General features: G+C 36.8%; 1 protein-coding gene across 1 annotated transcript; it reads right to left on the bottom strand.

The window, feature by feature from the left end:
- Positions 1-140: 140 nt before the first annotated feature.
- Positions 141-13,364, bottom strand: LOC113728101 (uncharacterized). Its single transcript, XM_027252605.2, has 23 exons — positions 12,958-13,364; positions 12,730-12,837; positions 11,731-11,879; positions 9,930-10,011; positions 9,286-9,701; positions 8,017-8,449; positions 7,706-7,929; positions 7,098-7,293; positions 6,788-6,930; positions 6,537-6,711; positions 6,400-6,453; positions 5,194-5,373; positions 4,532-4,644; positions 3,878-4,057; positions 3,670-3,727; positions 3,186-3,245; positions 2,845-2,886; positions 2,615-2,745; positions 2,372-2,504; positions 2,206-2,283; positions 1,385-1,501; positions 834-896; positions 141-730 (listed from the first exon to the last, which is right to left on the bottom strand). The coding sequence occupies exons 1-23, from the start codon at positions 13,108-13,110 to the stop codon at positions 629-631; spliced, it is 3,390 nt and encodes a 1,129-aa protein (XP_027108406.2). The 5' UTR covers positions 13,111-13,364; the 3' UTR covers positions 141-628.
- Between the last annotated feature and the right edge of the window lie 1,818 nt (positions 13,365-15,182).

The raw sequence follows: 15,182 nt of genomic DNA, 5'->3' as shown, positions 1-15,182 counted from the left end.
ACCAGAAACTCCTGATACTACTTGTACTCTTTGACTTCCAGATTGAAACATAGAATTCATTTAGGTTGGGTAACATAGGCTGCCGGAAAGAAAGTCATGAACTTCTTTCATGTGATAAACAAGTTCATAAAGCGTGGTGATGACACGAAATCAAAATGTATTGAAAAATCATCATATCATAATTATTCAGCAATCAGTTTCCCCCTACAAAACAACCACTCTCTGTCTCTCTTTACCCAAAATGGTTGCCGCAGAACCCCCGCACCACCCCCCCCCCCCCACCCCCCTTCAAAACCTAAAAAAATAGAAAACCCCAAAAGCCAGCACAGGGAAGAATGATACAAGCTCTGAAGAAAGGAAAATGCTAAGAGGTAATTTACTACCCTGGTATCGCTTATTTACAAGTAAAACTTACAATGACTTTCGAGAGACGCAGTCTCATTCCATCACTCCATGACGATGCTCATTACACAGCTCAATAGCACGATACAAGGCATTTCATTTGTAGGTGGTGGCAGTCACTTTCTTGGCCAACAAGGTTTTACTCGAAGGCAGTGCCACATGCATTTGCATCATTTGAAGCAACATGGTTGACCAGTTGCAAAAGGTTTCGAAGCATCCAAAGAGCTCATTTCTCATCTGCAGTTGTACTAGAAGAATATGAACCAGATGAAAGCCTTTCTTCCAAGGCTTCAACCAAATCATGGTATTCAGAAAATACAGGATGCGACTGAAATGAAAATGAAAAACCGATGGTGAGGCACGTGAGATATAGCCAAAAGAAACTAAGAGTGTAACAAACGTTTACATCCGTAAAGGAATGACTCAGATACCTGTAGGGTTATGCTATAAGCTTTCCACAACCGCAGATCATGGCGGAACAAATCAAAGAGAACCTGAGTAAATGTCAAAAGGTAATTAATTCAAAACAATTAACAATCTGGCTGCTGCAGCCTTTGATACTAACTACATAATTTCTTTTCTTATCTTCCTCAAGTGATTAAAATCACTAGATTATCCCTATTTAAGAGAACTTGAAGTGATCTTCTAAGTGTCAAACGTGAATCACCAAAAAAAAACAGCAACAATTGACCCAACTATTGCACTGGAGTATCTATAAACAATTATTCACACTCTAAAAGTGATTGTTTTGTTTGAATTAGAGAGAAATTACAGAAAATAACTGTTAGAAATGGTACTGCATGATACAATCTTTGTGAAATTTAATAAGGAAAATTAAATCTAAAGAAAATTAACATCTTGAACTGTCTCGTACTTGTTAACTGAAAATGCACTGACTAAAGCAACCAATTAATTGTCACATTAGCAGACACGCAGAACAGGATAAATTCTCAAACACATGCATTGATTATGTTTAGTAAACCTCGGATCGCCTCAAAAGTGTAGCCAAGACTACAATCCACTCTTTGAACTTTACGGAGCACATATGTGCCAAAAGGAATTCTGCATCCAACCGGCTCTGTAATGTTCCCATTTGAAGCTGGCAAAAATGACGACTGAATCAGAAGAAGCAAAAAGGAAAAAAGAAAAAACGAACCTGAAGCAAATAAAAAACGAACTTTTCTTCCCATGGCAGCAGTAAAGGAACTATTGCTCTTTGCTTCAAAGAATTCTTAAAAATTATTGATGTGTAACAAGACTTCAAATGAGACATTCAATTAGGACTAATTGACAAAACTTACAAATAGATGTCAAAATGCAATATGCCGAGCAGTAATATGGTTCAAGCAAAAGCAGAAAAACGGATGCCAATATGTTCTTACGAAAGGAACAAAATATTGCCAAATTTTAATCTTTTTCTTTCAATGCACTACTTAAGACAGCAAGGCATATAAAATTTTGCAACATAAGCACGACACTTTCAGGGGAAAGAACACCAGAAAAAAGGGCACTACTGAAATGCCACTAAAGTGAAGCAGCAATTAGTATGAAACTTACACAAACAGAAGAAGACCACACCAATAAAATAAGAATCTTTTTTCCAGCTGGAGGTTTTTCACTATCAGAGCTGGAAGTGTGTGCAAACGAAATTGGAGGATTTAAGTAGAACAAGGCAATGAGCTATATGATTATCTTAATTATGTAATGAAGAAAAGATGAATAGACCACCAAATACGCCACAAGGAGTCAAAATACAAAAAAAAAAATTAAATAAAGCACAAGAATATGCATGGATATTTGTACCTTCTGCCCAATTAATTCAAGCCCTGAAGCAAAATTTTCTAAGCGAGCACACCCGTATCTTTCTCGTTGAAGAAATTCCTGAAATATATTTTTTTGTTACATGAATTGTAATACAACCAACAGTGGCACATGTTGCATTGTGAATGAAATATTAATATCCTCTCACCACTAGGTCAAACTGTGTGCCTTTGATGAATGCAACAAGCTTTGAAAGCTCTTTCCCAGACATTAGGTAGCTAGCATGGCTTTCTAAAATGTTCTTAACAGAAGCAACATGAGCACTCTGCTCTTTAAATGAGCTGCTCCATCATGTTTAGAGAGGACGAAGTAATAGAATAGTTAGTTAATGCAGGGAAAACATAAACAGATACAATTGCTGTTAAACAAAATACTAAAGGCTGCCTTTTACCTCTTTGACTCCAAATGCTGCCGCCGTTGACTAGATGGGAAAAGGAAGTAACCCAAGAATCTAGGCGAGAGTTTCTCTGTACCCGGGCTAGCAGGTTCATATTCCCTCCCTGATCTAAGGAGAAACCTAACCTGATAAGAAAAAAAGTTGTCTGTTAAGCTAGTCGCAAAATGTATATAAAAGATTCATCAAGTTCATACAAAGAGATGTCTATTCGATAAAACTCTTACCAGCTCCCCAGCAAGTTCGTACAAAGATTCATCGAGCGTTGCCTGCAGAAAATCAGATGAATTTTATATAGTAATTAAAACTCGCAAAACTTGAAAGAAAACTAACATAACCAAGATACCAAAGAAACCTTTGGGTTAGAAGGACACAACAAAGAATCTGTCTGACAAGTATAAGTCATATTTGCTTTTGGATGACCAGGGAGGAGTCTAATGAGTGCAGATGTTTCGTAGTTTCTTGAATAATTTCTTCATATGATATTTGACAAGATATGAACATATAGAGTTAGCCCATGTGAGCCTTTACTTCATGGGAAACAAAACTGAAAGCATCAGAAGGTAACCTGCAATAGACGCAATGCACAGTACTGGCTGACAGCAGGACCTTCAAGTTTAGCGATAACCTGATAGAATAGGCAGCAATAAAATTAGACATTGTTACCATTTCCATGCAGCATATACAGTTAATTTCCTAAGGAAAAACTCAGTGTGTCTAGTTGATTTACAGAATAAGTGCAAGCAATCACACGGCCAACACCAGATAAGAAAGTCTTTTCAAAACCCATGAAGGTCAAATCTATTTATTGGCTCTATTCAAGCAGAAGATGAACCTTTTTACCAATCATAGATAGTCGCTGACTTACTAGATAAGACATCTATCGATATTATTTGATGTTGGGTTCACCAAATTTAAAAAAAAAAAAAAATCTTCATTGCATAATGTTTGCACACATGAAGCAGAAGCCGAAACTTTGGATTTGCTAATATCTGAAAACTGTTACAGAGAGGATTTCAGGAATTTTCAGGGTAATTGCAAGTGGCACTCACAAGAATATAGCAAGCTGCAGTACGATACCATCTGCGCTGAAAGCATTCCTCAAATAACCTAACAGATAAAAAGCCACTTTGTCATTAACCAGGAGCCTTGTAATTTGGCCAGTTTTGATTTAAAGTGAAAAAAAAATTTCTTTTCTCCATCCTTTTACGCAGTCTTTGCTGTAAAGTGCATGTTATAAAGACAAAGCCAGATACATACTCTGTCGATCTCCCAGCAGCTGAGAATAAATCTGCCCAATGTCGGCCATCAGTTTTTCTAGCAACACTAACAACCACATCAAAATATTCTGGAAAGTTCTTTATGAGATCGCAGGTCTTCTCCAAAAGAGAGGAGGTAGAAGCATGATTAGGAACAGGTGCGTGGTTTTTGCTGGCTTGCCTACAGAACATTAAAACAAGAAGTTTTGAGACACTAGCCAGAAATAATACAGCCAAGTTATATACGACATCCAAGGGCAGAGAGAAGAATATTCTCTTCTCATTTAGACTGAATAATCCAAACTGATTAAAATACAAAAAGTGAAATTATTGACTCGATATCAAATTTTTCACTTGCTCCTCATTAAAAAAGATGCCTAACTTAATCTCATGAAGCTGTCTGACCAATTGGAATTATATCTAAGATTGAGATACCGAAGTTAAAAAACTATCAGCTTGCCTTACCAAAGGAAGACCATCAAACTTTTTAATTAACCATAAGGTAGCCTTACCAAAAGAAGACCAGTTAAACACAAAGGTAAACAGACCATTTCGGGATAGGCACAGAATAGAAGGAACAAAAAGGCAAGTTTATCTCAGTCAAAATTTTGAGAACTGAAAAAGACTGAACCACTGAGGTTTCTACTCAATTTACCTGGATATTTCCGCATCAAATACTGTAAAAAGAAGCCATTCAAGGCAATGAGAAAAATGTGGCTTCTCTGCTGACAATTGCGCCAAACGTAAAGCTTCTTCGCTCTTGTTCCTCTGATGAAAAGGAAGAAATCAAACATATTACAAGCACAACTCAATAAAGAAATATATACACCACGAAAACCTCAAGGAATGCAATTATATGCATCCAGCTACAGTCTGGATCTCTAAATTCAAAAAAACAATTCATAAGTACAGCAATCTGTGCAGACTAAGATAAAATTCTAGAGTTTCTTTGTCCTTGTTTAAGATTCCAAAAATGGCCAGCATTCCAAAAGACATTCTGCTGACTAAGACTATAGCAATTTAACCAGCTCCAGCTGTTATTTGTCACCCATACATGACATTTATTTTTTTCTATTCTATATAATCATGAGTGACATACTTATTGCAAGACCAATTTCATAATTACTGCAAATTGACTTCAATTTTAACATTCCACCAATCCTCTTCACATATCCTGCTCTAGAGAGATTTGTGTAAAACAAGAGTTTTGTGATTATCATCCTAGCTACCACACACAATCCTCTTCCTCTATCCCATATTGGAACCAGCTGTCAGTGGAAATGCAGAATGTCATATGTAAGAAAATACAAGTTGTACCTGAAGAAGATGCCGAAGTAGGCAATGCAAAATGGTTTGAGCTTGAGGAGATGGTTCAAAACATGGGAACTCTGTGCATGCTGAAAAAGACATTCTCTGGGATACACCAACTACAACTCCAGCATTGGGAAGTAGACCAAGAGGATATACCTCACGGTCAAATTCCAACTCTGGGTCCAACTGAGGATTCCACAAAACATTATTCAGATAAATAACATCAATAAGAGCAAAGATACAAGACACTCCAACCCTGAGGCATGACAAACAAATCTTTTAGTAGTAGGTCTACATGTCTAGAAACAATTCATGTATGAATACTAGTATGTTTTGAATGCTTAATATAGCTGACCTGCAAACCAAATAGACCATAACCAAAGTTCCCAATATCATTGAAGAAACAGTAACACAAGATTCACATGAACCAGAACCATGCCATGTGGACAGTCATAGGATCATTATCTTAATACGAAAAAAGATCAGAGCCAGAGGATAGCATAAGGCTAAAATAAGTCAACTAATAGAAAACTGCAGCATATATGACACTTGACCAAGAAATTTTAGATACTTGGGGGAAGTTCCAGATGATAGTAGATGGAAAATACTAAAGATATACAGATCTCATTCAGATTGATCAAAACTTTTTTAGATGGAACCTCTTGAATGATGTGGTTTCTTAAAATTCCTACATAATAAAAAAAATTAAAGTGCCAATTGCAAGGTTTTGGTGTGCAATAATGTACAAGTTCAATAGTCTTTGGCGTTCCTCAATATTATGCTGCCTTTAATCTTAAAAGATATGGCCAAAGACTCCTTCCAAACCGCCTCTCTTAACACTTAAGTTCTATGAGGAAAGTATCCAAGTTCCAGCATTCTTTGCCTGCCTCCAGCTTCTATAAACCCAGCAACCTCAATATTATTAAGATAGACACCTTAGCCAAAAACGATAAAATCATCAATAGCTGCATGGTTACAAGTTTCTACAAGTTATCAATATAGAAAATCTAACATCACGGACTGCTAGATCATATATTGTTGAACACCTAATCTTTGGACTTATGTGGTGTGGAGCCCAATCAGTTGCCTTTAAATCAAATGAAAAGCTATTCAACTATATAGACAATCAAAATACAGGCCCTTCACAGGAAAAAATGACACAGAATAAAACATATGCCTCATAGGCAACAGTAATCAAATGGGTCATACTACCTGCAAAAAATCCTCCTGCTTAAAAGGGTCCACACCAGGAGAAGGATACCAAACCTGCAGCATTTAGCACCCATGAGACATGTAAACTGAAAAAACACAAGTACAGTAAATACTCAAGTGCGACAAAAAGTTTTTACCTGCATTCCACGGTGGCCATAATCTAACCATGAAACTTCTTCAATTAAATTTGTTTTCTCCTCTGACTGACCACAGGTAACCCAAAACAACTCCACAGAGTCAGTGAGTTCTCTTTCCCGCCCTTCATCCAAATCGAGCAAGGAAAGCTCCCCATTTGTTCTCAATATCAAGCATCTAAATGTACAGATTAAAATCACCATCACTTGAAAACTTGCAAATCCAGCAAGTAACTTCAAATCTATGCACATACCTAGCAGGTTCTCTGGCCAAGTGGTCTGATGAAGAGGAATCCTTCCTCAAAACATAATCTATAGGATGTTGATCTGGGATAAAATGCATTGCAGCAGGATGGCTCTTTGCAGTCATAATTGAGAGTTCACGTACTGTAGAAAGCTGTTTGTCATTTTATCACTTAAAAACGCAAGAAGAATAATTGTTTACAGTGATACCTTCACTTAACAAGCAATTTGTAATTGACTCACATGCATTAAAATTTTAAATGTTTCATATCAACTTAGAAGCAAGATTATCTACAGAATTTATCTTGAAACAAGTATTACCTGTAAATCTGGGGTACTAGAATGTGTCAACTCTCCAGACAGGTTAACATGGTATATATGGACATCAAAGGGGCGATAGGTAACAAGTAGATAATCTTGGTAGACATCCATGACCATTGGCTTTGCAAGCAATGGCTTCCGACAAAGTAACGAACTTTGATCAAGGTGATATCTTGGGTAGAAAAGCAATTCATATCTGCCATTCAGCAGTGAGAATGCATAAGCAAGAAACCAGAAAACATTGAAGATAGAAAAATTTTGAAGTTGGGGTTCTACGAGCAATGATTTTTTTACCCAACATGAGACCATAAAATATGGAAATACTATAACCTGAATGTAAAAAACTGGGTTTTGTTAGACCTTTACAATATGACAAATATCATTGGTTCCTAGTGTAATCATTTTGGCTTTGCTCAGCCATTTTAAGATCCACAAAATTAAGTTCCTAAGAACTCTTTCATTTGCTTTATCCAGTTGATAAAAATCATGTGCACATCTTATTTTCTCTCCACTCCAATCAACTTCTATTATCATACACTGCTTCTTCAGAAATATCTGAGGCATGCCCATAGTTTCAAATCACAGCAATATGTGCATTGTTCACTTACATGTTGGAGGAATCTGTGTAGTTGCAGACCACAACAATTTTCCCTAGCCATAACAAGCCTCTGCACTGGATCTTCTGTTCCTGAGTAATATCTCCAAACACTCGCCACCGCTTTAGTCGTATGTCATATAAAATTAACCCATGAAGTCCAGCAACTGCTAAGTACATCCCATCCTTGCTAGCAGCCACATGTAAAACAGGCCAATTTTGCGCCATATAAGAAACCTGACATGGACAAAGATATATCAGTAATAACCTTCTTTAATAAGCATAAAAATAAATTCTTATTCATGACCTAGTTTAGCACATAACTGGAAGTTTAAGATGAAGGATTTTAAGTTCGTCAGTATCTTCAGACTGGACAATAAGCAGCCGATCTTCCCCATAAATAACTTGACGAACATAAGTTGTTCCAGATACTCCTCTGTTAAGACAACATTTGCCAAAAGGAAAAGCAATAATTCTTTCTGAAGATCTTTCCTCAATAGCATAAAGCCGATATCCATACTCATCCCAGTGCATTTGTGAGGTGCCACCAATCATAGGCTCATATTTACAATCCTGGTTTGGCTTAATAACTGGAGAAGACACTGAGATCAAACCAATTTGACGAATTGTTGACATCAACCGACATCCAGAAACAGACCAAACTGTAAGCCCTCTTAATTTCCACCCAACTGCAAAAGCAGAATTATCAGGAGTCCAGGCAATACAGCTGACAGGTCCAGTATCATCTGCGCAATATCTGCCCAAAGGAAAAAAAAGGTAAAAATAGAAAGAAGGAAACATGAACCTAGTGTTGCTAATCACACGATCAGGAAAATTTATTTCATTGGAGCACTTCGAATGACGAACTAATGGTAAATTTCCCTAATTCCCACACCAGGGACAAGCACAGTTTAAGAAAATATAAGAAACTATAGTTCTGTATTCAGATTTTGAAACGATACAAGAACCCCCCAAACTTTTCTCATTCAACAACTATATGGGCAAATATTTTTCAGAGTTTCAAAAAACATGGTGAGACTTCAGTTGTTAAACCTTGTGGTTATCTGTAGAAATATCTTTTTCCTTGCAAGTGGTTGATAAACAGATTGCAAAAGCACAGAGAGCCTACTTTGAGTCTTAACATACATCTGCAGCTTTAGAATCATAGTAACTAGTTTATCTCACTGGATCATATAACAGTGTATCTCATTTTGCTTCTCAAAGATTGCACTTGGAATATGGAAATAAATTATCTGAATCTCCAGTCAGCTATTTGTACCACTGTCTTAATGAAAACTTTGTAGATCCAACAATTTGCAAGTGAAGAGCAGCAAAGTTACCCATAAAAATAATGCAGTAAAATAGTAGCAGGCTAGAAGCTACTAATGATTTTTTGACATAGAGGTCAAAAGTGATAATTTCCTTAGTGATAGAAAACAAAGTTGAATAAAGCAGGAAGCTGTACAGACTGGCTAGAGATTAATGCCACTTTCAGAGACATTTAGTAAAGAAGCACTGGCCTAATAACAAGGAAGTATCATCAAACAACTAGGTCATATGCCCAAATATCCATGGAAATGTAAAGCCACTTACCCCCAGTCATATAAAGAAACAGCACGAATAAGGGAAGCAGAATCTGTGAGGTCATACAACTCAACAACTCCCCTTTTTGTACCCACAGCAAGAATTTGTTGCTCTGAAGCAACTGAGGCACATACAGCATCACCAGATGCCAGCTTCTTTTCGACTTTAATTAAATCAGCTTGCTTTAATCCTTTCTTACTTACAGAACATGACACAAGTTGTCCATCACAAAAGAGCAAAAACAGTAACCTCAGTGAGAAGGAAAACTCCATGTGCACAATAGCAGACTTCTTCCTCATATAATTCCTGGGCAGAGAAACACCTCGTGCTCCATTAGAAGGAAGACCATTGTCCAAAGAATGAGACAATTTATCAGCTCCACTTCCATCAGAGAATGGAATGTCAAGATCAACAACCCCACAGAACTGCATCACAGAATAAGTTAAATGATAACCTGGTTGAACCTTTTTGAGAGGGAGATGCGGGTTTCTGGATGCTTTCCAATCTCCATTAAAATCATGTTAAGCAAGTAGAAAGGGAATAGACACAGCATTTTATAATGGTGCTAAAAAATGAATTCAGCACCTAAGCTACAAAGATGCTTCTTCAATGTGCATTTGAAAGACTTGGAGGAACTGCTACATTCACATTACCTCTCCCTTCCATGATATATTATAAAATGATCCATCAGAAAGTCCAACAAGCATATGTTTGTTATCACAGATAATGTTGCTCCTGACAACGGCAAAAATAATATAACATCAGAAATTCATCTGGAATGAAATACACAAATATATCAGATTGTCAAACATCATATGTCCACTTCTGGACCCCGTTTCTTACAAGAAGCACTGATATGAACTTGTGAATTTCTCTGGTGATTTGCCTCTAAGGTATGTGAAACATAACCAAAAACCAAAATTTTGGAGTATCAACATTTCGATTATATCTTGATCCTTTGAATTGAGTAGATTCTTGCGCATGTAAACATGTAACCACGATTCCTTTTATCAGATTTACTCGACTCAATGATAAGTTGTATTTGGTGCAACACAACCATCAATCTATAGCAGGAAAGGACTTTATTAGTAATATCAGGTGCACAGAAGTCCAAAAGCTTAAAGCTTAAAATATGCAACTGAAAAGTACTTCATAACATCAGTTGCAGTGATGTCTGAAAGCTGAAAGCTTATCTACACCAATATATATATATATCATGACAAGATCTTATACTATAACTGGCAACTTAGCAGATCTTTCTTCTAAGGTATACTGTAAAAACATTAGTGGCTTGTGTAAACAATTCTGCAAGCCTAGACATTCATTAACATGCAAGATCTTATGAGATCTTGTTCCCTATCTCAAGTAACTCTTTGACTTATTGGCATTAAAAACTATAGCATGCTGACAAATATACAAATGAAATCCTTCTTCTCCAAGGTCCAAATTTCAGGACCAATGACATACAGAAAATGACTTTCGGCCCTGAAGTCTCAAATACACACTTTTCGTATCTGTATATCAGCCCTCAAAACCAGCAGTGACCCAAACCCCAAGAAAACATCAAGCTATTAAAAAGAACAACAAAAACAAATCACAGCAGAAAGTGCAGTTTCTTTCTTATAAATAGCTTTAACAATGACATTAAAGCAGACACTAATTTTTAAGAAAACTCAAAAGTTTCAAACAATGTCTAATCATCCATCACTCCGCATCCAAACTTCTTATACTAAATAAAATCATTTTTGGATTAGAGTGTTGTTGAAACAAAATAGCACCGCACACTTCAGCATATTCAGATATGTACAAATTTTGGAGGCTCATACAACTTTCAACAAGCCTAACTTTAAATTACGAGTTTTACCTGGCAAAAAGGTTTAGTATCTAGAATAGACACAAGAAATTTTAGGAGCTAGGACATGTACCCTTAGAGCCTACAAGGTTGAGTTTCAAACACCTGGAAAATGATTTAAGAATCCCTGGTAACACACCATATCCAACTGTCTGACTGCTTTTGAGAAGCAGTATGATCACAGCCAAACATTCAAGAAGACCAGAGGGATGCAAGGTGTCCAATTGGTTATGCATACACTTAGAGCAGCATTCACCTTGCATATGCAACATCTTTCCATCAAATTGTACCAGAAAGCAGAATGCATGCATTTGACCTTCCAAGTAACATTTTATATAGCCTGCAACCCTTAGTGCAGCTTCCCAAAGAACTTTGATATTAGAAAATAAGCCATTAGCATATCTAAGCCCTTGAATGTTATGATCCAAACAAATTGCTAGACCATATTATTTTACTGCTTTGGTTGTCAGAAGCTTATACAGCAAAACATTTCAAATTTAATGCATATTCAAAACAATATTCTGCCATCAAAGAAGGAAATGAAAACTTTGAAGCTTGAAGTTCAATTACAATTTCCAAGGGAGCTGTGTACACACACTTACAATGTCATACTCTTGTCTGCAAAAGGGATCTGCTCACTTAGAAGTAAAGAAATGGTAGCAAGAAATAAACCAGATGGCTGCTTTCCTCCAATTTGTATTTTCTTGTCCGTGAAATGGATCTTATAAATATGAAGATAAAAAGAAGATGTCTGCAAAGAAGGCGGGAAAAATCGCCAGAAACAAATGAAGCATTACATTATGAAGAAGGAACCAAAGTACACAATAGTGACATGAATTTAAAGTGAGACTTTTTAGCCAACCCTTTTTGAAAGCTAAATGAAAGATCACAGCTATTTACATTTTAATCCCATTCCAATAACAGCAATCAACCAGCCTTGCACCACCATTCACAGTGCATAAAGTGCCGTATGAAGAAAGTATTGAAGATTTGTTGGCTTCGAAAACTTCTCCTCTTGCTATTGACATATGAATAAATATGTGAAGATTTTATTGTTTCCTGAATATTCCTCCTAGAAATATCTTCCTTTCCCCCTTTTCTTTCCTCCTTTATCTTCTTCCAAGAGTTTGCTGCTTTGTTTTTTTTTTCTATTTGGTGGTTGTTTTCCTGAATTTAGGTTACTAAATGAAATGCAGTGTAACGATATATACTCATTATACATAAAACAGATGAAGAAAATTCCACAGTGCACTTCAGAAGATCAATTTCCAGTATTCACTCCAGAGCAACCTAACGATAAGAAACTTTTCCACAAAATCCTTCAAATTTTAGCCAATATGACCAAACCCAGTATAAATATATTATTTTTACTTATATTATCATAAGTACAATGCTAACTCCTGCAAACCAACTTAATATCTGAATTCCTGAAAGTGTGGATGTTCAGTTTCACTGTATTATTTGATGACCCAATTTCTTAAATTTTACTGAACAAATGAATGCTCCAAACAGCAAAACCAAGTAATATTTTCAATGCTGCCATTCAAAAAAGTGATAAGCCCAATGCTGGCTGATTAATAAAAGGCCTTCCAAATTCTTACAATTACGCCAATCAATTTGGCATCCGGACTCCAAACTGCCCGCAAATTCTCGCCTTCTTTCTGAATCGAATCCACGCCTCTCTTGGACTTTCCCAGTCTCACCCTATGCTGTACAAACGCCGGCGCAAAATTCAAATAAAAAAATCGAAATGAAAAGTCATCAATTTCCAGAAAGTGAGAGTGCATAGCATTAAATCATACAAAAGAAAAAGGAGAGAAATGTGAGACCTGAGAAGAAGACCAGAGTTCGATATGAGAAGGAGCGACGACGAGCAATAAGCGATTGAGGACTTTGAAGTAGACAATGTGGTCGGAGAAAGAAGTAGGGCATGATCCTGGTTCCAATGGAATCACCTGCGGCCATCCGTATGCCATATACATCTTTGCCCCAAATAGGCGGGTGGATAGAGTGGAATGTAGGGACTCAAAATTGGCGGAAAGAAGATGAGAGTAGGAGAAGAGGAATTAGGGTTTAAGAGGGAGAGAGGGCGAGGAGATCCGAATCACATAGCTTTGTTGCGGCGGTGGCGCTGATGGAGGAGGAAGACTACTACCGCCACTATTTTCTCAGGTGGAGAAAGTGGATCTGAGATTTTCGATTTTTAACTGCCCATCTTTCTTTTTCTTTTTTATTTAATTAATCTACTTTTTCTATTCCAATTGGACCTCCCTTTTATTTTCGGGAAAATCGCCAATTTAGTCCCTAAACTTTTTTTTTCCGTCAATTTAGTCCCTATATATTATTTCTAGCCAATTGGATCCCTAAACCTATATATCGGTTCCAATCAAGGATCTTTGCAGCGGCGCCACCGTATAATTTCCATTAGGTTCATAATCGTGCAATACAGAAGGGGCATTTTAGGGAATTCCATTCTGGCGCCTTTTCCAATTAAAAAGTAAACGAAACAAGTCTGCGATAAATACACACCCAAAAATCCAAAATGAAAACAAAAAATGTCTTGGACAAAATCCAGGGCTTGAGTCGATGATCTGCTAAATAAAATCAAAGCAAATCGTGTTAAATAAGGAATCGGAGGGCATAAGAAAGCAAATGATGGAGGCAGTGGGGGACAATATGCAGGAAAGGAGCAATGTTGAGGAGAGGAAGTCAAGAAAAGCAAGTAAGTTTAAATAGCCTGCCTGCCTGAAACCCGCTTGCGGGTTTCCCCCTTATGTAAAATGACTAAAAGCTGCGTTTCTGTTCTATTTATATCAAACACATACTCTCAAACCCTCACCTGAAGGGTGAGGATGAGAGGGGAGGTTTGCTGGGCATCCTAGGGCCCTCCGATGGGCATGTGCAACTCAACGCAGCTTGCATGTAAAAAAATTTTTTTTTTTTTAAGTAATTTGTTAAATAGCCTGAAACCCGCTTGCGGGTTTCCCTCTTTTTTTTTTTTAAAAAAAAATAAATTCTATGCTAAAATGACTTAGAACAAAAATAAAAGACTAAAAGTAAATAAAAACTAGCATGAAAAATAAAAATAACAGTAAATAAAAATACACTAAAAATTTGGTGTCTACAGTAGTTAATGAATAATCTGGAAACAGATTGAATGAAGACTCAGAAGAAACGGAAGCTGGTCTCTTATTATTAAAGAGTGAAGGCTAAAATAGGCATATCAGGTGAAAGTTTGTGGTGGAAATCTGTTTTTCGCATATGCACGCGCCTTTGCAGTTCGTTTAAGACACACGCCTCCAAAGGCGCGTGCATATGCGAAAAACAGATTTCCAAATAACAAAGGCGCGTGCATATGCGAAAAACAGATTTCCACCACAAACTTTCACCTGATATGCCTATTTTAGCCTTCACTCTTTAATAATAAGAGACCAGCTTCCGTTTCTTCTGAGTCTTCATTCAATCTGTTTCCAGATTATTCATTAACTACTGTAGACACCAAATTTTTAGTGTATTTTTATTTACTGTTATTTTTATTTTTCATGCTAGTTTTTATTTACTTTTAGTCTTTTATTTTTGTTCTAAGTCATTTTAGCATAGAATTTATTTTTTTTTAAAAAAAAAAAAGAGGGAAACCCGCAAGCGGGTTTCAGGCTATTTAACAAATTACTTAAAAAAAAAAAAAATTTTTTTACATGCAAGCTGCGTTGAGTTGCACATGCCCATCGGAGGGCCCTAGGATGCCCAGCAAACCTCCCCTCTCATCCTCACCCTTCAGGTGAGGGTTTGAGAGTATGTGTTTGATATAAATAGAACAGAAACGCAGCTTTTAGTCATTTTACATAAGGGGGAAACCCGCAAGCGGGTTTCAGGCAGGCAGGCTATTTAAACTTACTTGCTTTTCTTGACTTCCTCTCCTCAACATTGCTCCTTTCCTGCATATTGTCCCCCACTGCCTCCATCATTTGCTTTCTTATGCCCTCCGATTCCTTATTTAACACGATTTGCTTTGATTTTATTTAGCAGATCATCGACTCAAGCCCTGGATTTTGTC

This window comes from Coffea arabica, chromosome 2e, assembly GCF_036785885.1.
Source record: "Coffea arabica cultivar ET-39 chromosome 2e, Coffea Arabica ET-39 HiFi, whole genome shotgun sequence".
Taxonomy (NCBI): domain Eukaryota; kingdom Viridiplantae; phylum Streptophyta; class Magnoliopsida; order Gentianales; family Rubiaceae; genus Coffea; species Coffea arabica.
This window is presented reverse-complemented; position numbering and strand designations above follow the sequence as displayed.